This window comes from Polyodon spathula, chromosome 42 (genome assembly GCF_017654505.1).
Source record: "Polyodon spathula isolate WHYD16114869_AA chromosome 42, ASM1765450v1, whole genome shotgun sequence".
NCBI classification, from domain to species: Eukaryota; Metazoa; Chordata; class Actinopteri; order Acipenseriformes; family Polyodontidae; genus Polyodon; species Polyodon spathula.
This window is the reverse complement of record NC_054575.1, coordinates 3,425,822-3,434,242: the sequence shown is the minus strand read 5'-3', so window position 1 is coordinate 3,434,242 and position 8,421 is coordinate 3,425,822. Positions and strand designations below refer to the sequence as shown.

At 43.4% G+C, this 8,421-nt stretch overlaps 1 protein-coding gene across 1 annotated transcript; it reads right to left on the bottom strand.

Annotated features, from left to right (window-relative positions):
• Window positions 1-2,903: 2,903 nt before the first annotated feature.
• On the bottom strand, window positions 2,904-7,923 carry LOC121305145 (sulfotransferase 1C2-like). Its single transcript, XM_041236682.1, has 8 exons — window positions 7,575-7,923; window positions 7,143-7,327; window positions 6,433-6,561; window positions 5,794-5,891; window positions 5,535-5,661; window positions 4,959-5,053; window positions 4,681-4,861; window positions 2,904-3,278 (listed from the first exon to the last, which is right to left on the bottom strand). Exons 1-8 carry the CDS (start codon window positions 7,832-7,834, stop codon window positions 3,166-3,168), a joined length of 1,188 nt encoding a protein of 395 aa, XP_041092616.1. The 5' UTR covers window positions 7,835-7,923; the 3' UTR covers window positions 2,904-3,165.
• Window positions 7,924-8,421: the final 498 nt, after the last annotated feature.

Sequence of the window (8,421 nt, the reverse complement as noted above, 5' to 3'; positions counted from 1 at the left end):
GCAGCGGGAGTCTGATTATTAAACTCCTAGTGAAAGCAGGACTGGATCACACTGCTGTGCAGCGGGAGTCTGATTATTAAACTCCTAGTGAAAGCAGGACTGGATCACACTGCTGTGCAGCGGGAGTCTGATTATTAAACTCCTAGTAAAAGCAGGACTGGATCACACTGCTGTGCAGCGGGAGTCTGATTCCCATCCTGAAAACACACACGCAGAGAACGATGGAGATGGAAATTCACGGTGAAGGAATCCGCGTTGCAGTGCCATCCTGTGGGGGAATGGGGTAGTGCGCCCTACGCATCCGCCCCAGGTCATCTTCTGCAATTATTATTATGAACGATTCCTGTTTCATTTTAATTCCCTTCAAAAAGAATTAATTTACATTTTAGGAGTCATAAATAATAATAATAATAATAATAATAATAATAATAATAATAATATATATTTCAGTTGAGTTGCAAACTTCGGTACAATTAAAGTTTGTCTCTTAAACTAATTTTTTACTTTTGTAACTGTCTTTAAGTTTTTCCCTTAATCATTATTTTGATTAATATTTGGTTGACGTTAATTTTGCAACAATATTTAAACGTTAAACGTTGCAGATTATTTATATAATATTATAATAATATTAGTTATTTTAACACATCACTATGTGGAAAATGGTATTTTATGGTAATTATGGGATGTGATTTCAGTTACGCGTTTAAAGGGGAAAGTAGTGCTTGTGTATCTGATACAGTGGAATTATAAAATCACTACACAATGAAGTTGGAATTTCATTAAACAACGCGGCTGTGATTTGAATTATAATTAACCCCAAACCCCAGCCCCTGCTGTGAACCCATTGTGTATTCACACACACACACACACACACACACACCAGCATTGTTCATGGTATATTTTGCCATAAATGAAATAAATTCAATCTATAGGCGAGGCAGATAAAGCATTACAGAAACGCACAGATAATTACCCAACAAACACGAAAGCAACTTTACAGTCAACAAGACGAACAGGAATCACCGCAAACCTGCAAGGCTTTTTAGGCAAAAACGAATACAATTAGACAACGTGCATGCAAAACAGCAGAATAAAAAGAAAATAAAATGAATAAAAAGAAAGTAACAGGCGATCGTCACGTCATCGGCTACAGTGCGGGTGAATGACATCACAGTCGAGTTACCAATAATCAATAGAAATAATTGAGTGGCGTTGCCATGGCATCAAAAGCCTAGAAGTTCAAGAATGCAGAAACTGCACATTGTAACGATGTGGGCTCTGCGAGAGATAGGGGTACAGATAGTTAATTGTTATTATTATTATTATTATTATTATTATTATTATTATTATTATTATTGATTTCTACTAAATCTTACAAAAAACAAACTAATTTGATTTTTTAAATGACTTGAAAAAACTTTGTGTGAACTAAATTGAAAATTATGCAAGAAGGTTAAAGATTATATCATACAATCGTTATATATATATATATATATATATATCTATATATAATATATATATATATAGCATATATACAGTGATAAAAATATAATTACATTTTAAAAATTAATATATTTATATATTTATATATATATATAATATTATATATATATATATATATATATATATATATATAATATTAAAGTGTAAAAAAACATCAGACCAAGTGTGGCAAAATTTGACCCGTTTTTTCAAAAAATAATAGTTTTTATTAAAAAAGATCCAATTCTAGGTATATATATTAAATATTTTTTATATTAAAAAAACAAACAAAAACACATCACACGCAAAAAAAAGCGAACGCTGTAACTTGATCCAGTGCTTAAAATATTTTCCAAAAAAAAATAAAATTTAAATTTGAAAAATAATATTGTTATAGTTTGCAAACGCTTGCGACGATAAAAAAAAAAAGGTTGTAAAAAAGGAAGAGAAATATATCATGTTTTAAGATATATATATATATATATATTAACAGAACAAGCATTTTAATCAGATACACGATTAAAATGGTATTATTTCCGATCAAGGCTGCTTCAGTTAGCGCAACGGGCGCCAGTAATTTCCACGTATTTTATACTCCTGTCACTTTCATTCAAGCCCGTCCACGTTTTCCTTTGAAATAAATCCGTTCACACGCCGCGACTTCGGCGGTGCTCTGGATGAGAAAACGCTGAAAAAAAAAAAAAAAATGAATAAATGTTAAATTTATTTTTCAAACCAAACCACCTGATGCTTTGTTTTCATTTTTCTCCGCTCGCTCGTCTCTTCCCCCGCCGATAGAAGCCGGTCCGGTCCCGTTTCGATCAGTTTTTTTTACCTAAATAAATTCTTTTTTTTTCTCTTTTTTTGACGGTTCGCTGAAACACATTTTTTTTTTTTTTTTTTTTTTTTTTTCCCTCTGGGCTTGTTCCCTCACGCCATCTTGCATTCCAAACATTCCAGGGGCGGAGGCGGGAATTCCTGGAGCGGCGCACCCATTGGCCAACGCTACCGTGAGGGGGCCCCCGATTGGGGGAGAGGAAGGGCGGGAACGATCAAGGTACGCCCCCATTCCCCTCTCCCGGGTGTTGATTGGACAGCTAAGTACCCGCTTCACTTCTGTTCAATTTCAATTGGTTGTTTTAGTTTTTTCTTTCACAGTTGGGATGTGATTGGTCAGCATGCTACCTGCTGGGTAGCTGGTCCTCTATGGCGATTGGATATTTTAGTGTCTCGTTTTCTGGACTAGTTATTTTAATTTTGTGTTTAACTGAGTGCTGTCAATTCTGAAAAATTCAGCCCCTCACATTCTTTGATGACGCCTCCAATTTAAAATAAGACAGATAGATAAATACATACACAGATATATACAGGCAAGGCAGATACGTAAAACAAGACAAACATTTACAAAAACAAAAGTGAATTATTCAGTTGAGTTTAATTAATTTTGCGGGTAAAACACAGTTACATTCGATATATGTATATATAAGTACAGTATTTGATTTCCCTTTGTTTATATTCTAAATCCTTCATTAAAAACCTTCAGTTAAAAAAAAAAATAAAAAATAATACAAAACTACATTTCCCAGAATGATATGAGCGGTTTTGTAGTTCTTCAGGTTTGCTCCCGGCGGCGGCAGCAGCAGCGAGGGAGTCTGGGAGCTGTAGTCCTCCTGCTCGCTGCATTCACAGCTCCGTGCGGAAGCGGAGGCTCGTACCTGCCAGCCTGCGCCGGTACTCCTCGTCGAATCGCTCGCTCTGAGACACGGTGAAGTGCTGCTTCCAGTCACCCACCGTCCCTGAAACGAGGAATAAAGAAATACATCACAGACACACACACACACAGACAGACCGACCCACAGACACACACAGAGATAGACAGACAAACAGGCACGCACACACACACACACAGAGATAGATAGACAGACAGGCGCGCACACACACACACACACACACACAGAGATAGATAGACAGACAGGCACACACACACACACACACACACAGAGATAGATAGACAGACAGGCACACACACACACACACACAGAGATAGATAGACAGACAGGCGCACACACACACACACACACAGAGATAGATAGACAGACACACACACACACACACACACACAGAGAGATAGATAGTGTGTGACAGGTGTGCTCATCACATCTGTCCACACAACGTAGATAGACAGTTGTGTGTGCACACACTCATCTACACACACGCGAGATAGTGTAGACAGACAGTGCGCACACACACACACACACACACACACAGAGATAGATAGACAGACAGGCGCACACACACACACACACACACACACAGAGAGATAGATAGACAGACACAGCACACACACACACACACACACACACACAGACAGATAGACAGACACACACACACACACACACACACACACACACACACACCGCGCGTGTGGTGTGTGGTGTGGTGGCTCTATCTATCTGTCCACACACAGTGTGATAGACAGTGTGTGTGCGCTCTCTACATCTATCTGTCTGATAGACAGTGTGTGTGTGTGTGTCTCTGTCTCTATCTGTATAGACAGACAGTCGCACAACACACACACACACACACACAGAGATAGATAGACAGACAGGCGCACACACACACACACACACACACAGACAGACACGCACACACACACACAGAGATAGATACACACACACACACACACACACAGAGATAGATAGACAGACAGGCGCACACACACACACACACACACAGATAGAGAGATAGACAGACACACACACACACACACACACACAGACAGATACTCTGTCTGTCCGCGCGTGTGTGTGTGTGTGTGTGTCTCTATCTATCTGTCTGTTCCGAGCGTGTAGTGTGTGGTGTGTGTGTGTATCACACACAACACATGTCTCAGAGAGATGTAGACAGGCGTGTGTGTGTGTGTGTGTGGTATCTCTCTCTATATATCTGTCTGTCCGCGCGTGTGTGTGTGTGGTGGTGTGTCTCTCTATCTATCTGTCTGTCGCGCGCACACACACACACACACACACACAGAATATAGAGAGACAGACAGGCGCACACACACACAGAGAGATAGATAGACAGACAGGCGCGCACACACACACACACACACACAGAGAGATAGATAGACAGACAGGCGCACACACACACACACAGAGATAGATAGACAGACAGGCAGGCAGACACACTCAGCCCTACCCTTCCTCATGAATGGAGACACGGCCTGGTTGAATATGAAGGCGGGCAGGGTGCTGTAGTTGGCCATGGGGTTCTCTTTCATCTGGCTGAAGGAGGTGTGGTCAGTGATCCTGTCAATCACTGCCTGGTCCAGCCCCTTCCCCAGGAAACGAGCCACCCTCTCAATCTCACGAGCTGGGTCCTGAGAGAGAGGGTGAGGGAGAGAGAGAGAGAGAGAGAGTGAGGAAGGGTCAGAAAGAGAGAAGGAACACAATAAAAACAGAGACAGAAAGACTCACCTCTTTCAAGTCTTCATAGAAGAGGTAGAGGACTCTGTGCTCTGCTTTCGATTCCCACCAGCCAATCACATGATCGAACCAGGAGCCCCACGGCACTGAGAGAGAACCGGGTTAAAGGACTACAGCCCCCACAATGCACCTCTGTGCTGATACTACAGCCCCCCACAATGCACCTCTGTGCTGATACTACAGCCCCCACAATGCACTTCTGTGCTGATACTACAGCCCCCCACAATGCACCTCTGTGCTGATACTACAGCCCCCCACAATGCACCTGTGCTGATACTACAGTGCACCTCTGATACTACAGCCCCCCACAATGCACCTCTGTGCTGATACTACAGCCCCCCACAATGCACCTCTGTGCTGATACTACAGCCCCCCACAATGCACCTCTGTGCTGATACTACAGCCCCCCACAATGCACCTGTGATGATACTACAGCCCCCCACAATGCACCTCTGTGCTGATACTACACCCCCCACAATGCATCTCTGCCTTGATACTACACCCCCCACAATGCACCTCTGCCTTGATACTACAGCCCCCACAATCCACCTATTCTCTGGCGCTTACCTTGCCCAGACAGGAAGCTGCTGATGTAGTGCTCCCAGCTTCCTGTCTCGGGTAGCCCCTGGTTCATGTGCTGGAAGTGGTAATAGGAGACGAGATTGTCCTTTGCATTGCGAGCAACATAGATCACCTGGAGAGAGAGAGCAAGCGAGAGAGACAGAGACTATTCATTTACTTTCAGGGCTGAGTCAGGCTTGTGAAACCAACCAGTTAAACTTAAAAATACATTTAAAACGTATTGAAGCAAAATCTCGCCCGTTACCTTGCAGTCATTCTCCCAGAAGGACTGAGGCACCAGCTGCACAGGGAGGTGTGTCTTCACCAGCCTGGGAGACGCCATGGAGGCTAACTGCTGGAGACCTGGAGAGGAGAGAGACGGAGAGAGGGTTAGAGAGGGAGGGAGGGAGAGGGTTAGAGAGGAGAGGGAGAGGGTTAGAGAGGGAGGGAGGGAGAGGGTTAGAGAGGGGGGAAAGCAGGGTTTACAGCAGAGCCTGTCACTGCTACAGCAGAACTGTGTCGGTCAACCCGGACAAGACCAAAGTTACGGTCTTCCAGAAGAAATCCGGACCTCAGGTGAAAGGCTATCGCTTCACACTGGGCAACACCGTGTCAGATCACAGTAGGACCCCATCCTACTGGGAGAGCAGGAGCGGACTGCAGATCTAGCAGTCAAATCTGTATCCACCTGCGAGAGCCTGAGAGACACCCTGCAGTATCGCAACGATCTGTGTTACAGTTAGCGGGGAACAAAGAGGAGGCAGCTCTACTGTTCCTGGGAAAGGGGCAGTTCTGTTCTGCTCATAAATATGTAATGTTTACTCATTGTGCAATGAATAGAGAGAGAGGAAGAAGACAGGAGAGGGGAAGGGGAAGACAGACAGACACACAGACACGCACTGACCCGAGGGGAACGGTTTTGGGGGGTTCAGCTCCATGAACGGGGCTCGGTCGTGAGTCGGGGATCTCTTGCAGCGCTCTGTATCGCCGTCATTCATGATGCAGTCCACGATCTCGACCATCCACGTGGTGCCTGACAGAGAAGATAATGAACCAGCCCCCTTCTCAAAGCACAGTGAAGATAATGAACCAGCCCCCTTCTCAAAGCACAGTGAAGATAATGAACCAGCCCCCTTCTCAAAGCACAGAGAAGATAATGAACCAGCCCCCTTCTCAAAGCACAGAGAAGATAATGAACCAGCCCCCTTCTCAAAGCACAGAGAAGATAATGAACCAGCCCCCTTCTCAAAGCACAGTGAAGATAATGAACCAGCCCCCTTCTCAAAGCACAGTGAAGATAATGAACCAGACCCTTCTCAAAGCACAGAGAAGATAATGAACCAGCCCCCTTCTCAAAGCACAGAGAAGATAATGAACCAGCCCCCTTCTCAAAGCACAGGGAAGATAACGAACCAGCCCCCTTCTCAAAGCACAGTGAAGAGAATGAACCAGCCCCCTTCTCAAAACACAGTGAAGATAATGAACCAGCCCCCTTCTCAAAGCACAGTGAAGATAATGAACCAGCCCCCTTCTCAAAGCACAGAGAAGAGAATGAACCAGCCCCCTTCTCAAAGCACAGTGAAGAGAATGAACCAGCCCCCTTCTCTCGCTTACCTGCTTTTGGGTAGGTAGCTATAAGCACATCATCTGGTCTGGCTTTAAAGTTTCGAATTTGATCCCAACTCTGGGTGACAGAGGATATAATGGGGACCCCCTCTATCTCAGTCATCGTCTCCCTCTGTATAGAAGGGGGTGAGTCTGCACCCCCAAATCCAACTCCTCTGTATGACATTTCAGCACTGAGAAGAGAGAGAGAGAGAGAGAGAGAGAGAGAGAGAGAGAGAGAGAGAGAGAGAGAGAATGGCATTTTATTTATTTCTGTAATGTTTTTAAAAACTCCCTACACTTGACAACTTATCATAATAATACAATTACAATTATCTGTCTGAAGCTGGAACATTGTAGCTAATTATTAAAATACAGAGTTTATATATATATATATATGCAATCTTAGGCAGAAATAGAAAACAGCAGCATTGTACTTACGAAAAATAAACAGCTTGTTGCCTTTGTAAGTTGCCGTGTGTGTCGTGAATGTCAACAAACTTTATAACAGTAAACGAGGGAGAGAAGAACGGAGCTGCTCTGCGATTTAAAAGGAGAGGAATTCTCTTTATAGCCGATCCCGAGAGAGAGACGGGGGAGGAGAGAGACGGGGGAGGAGAGGTATAGAGAGACAGAGAGAGGGGGGAGAGAGGGATAGAGAGAGAGAGAGAGAGGAATTCAGAGGCAGGGTTTAAACGCATTCATTTCTCAAACACTTTTTAAAACAAAAGTAAAATAATAAAACTTTATACATATAGTTTAAAGAGTTTAATGTATAAACTCTCCAGATAGGATACAAGACCGACTGTATAATAGGTTCAAAGATTCGTTCCTAAATCTGGTTAATATTTACTTAGCTGACCCTTAGAGAAGTTCACCGTGGTATTTCTATAAGGGTTAGTATACCATTTTAGAATATGCTTTACACCGCTTGCCTATGCTTTACCAGACCTCCCTGTGCTTTACAATGCTTCCCTGTGCTTTACCAGACCTCTCTGTGCTTTACAATGCTTCCCTGTGCTTTACCAGACCTCCCTGTGCTTTACAATGCTTCCCTGTGCTTTACCAGACCTCTCTGTGCTTTACAATGCTTCCCTGTGCTTTACCAGACCTCCCTGTGCTTTACAATGCTTCCCTATGCTTTACCAGACCTCTCTGTGCTTTACAATGCTTCCCTATGCTTTACCAGACCTCTCTGTGCTTTACAATGCTTCCCTATGCTTTACCAGACCTCTCTGTGCTTTACAATGCTTCCCTGTGCTTTACCAGACCTCTCTGTGCTTTACAA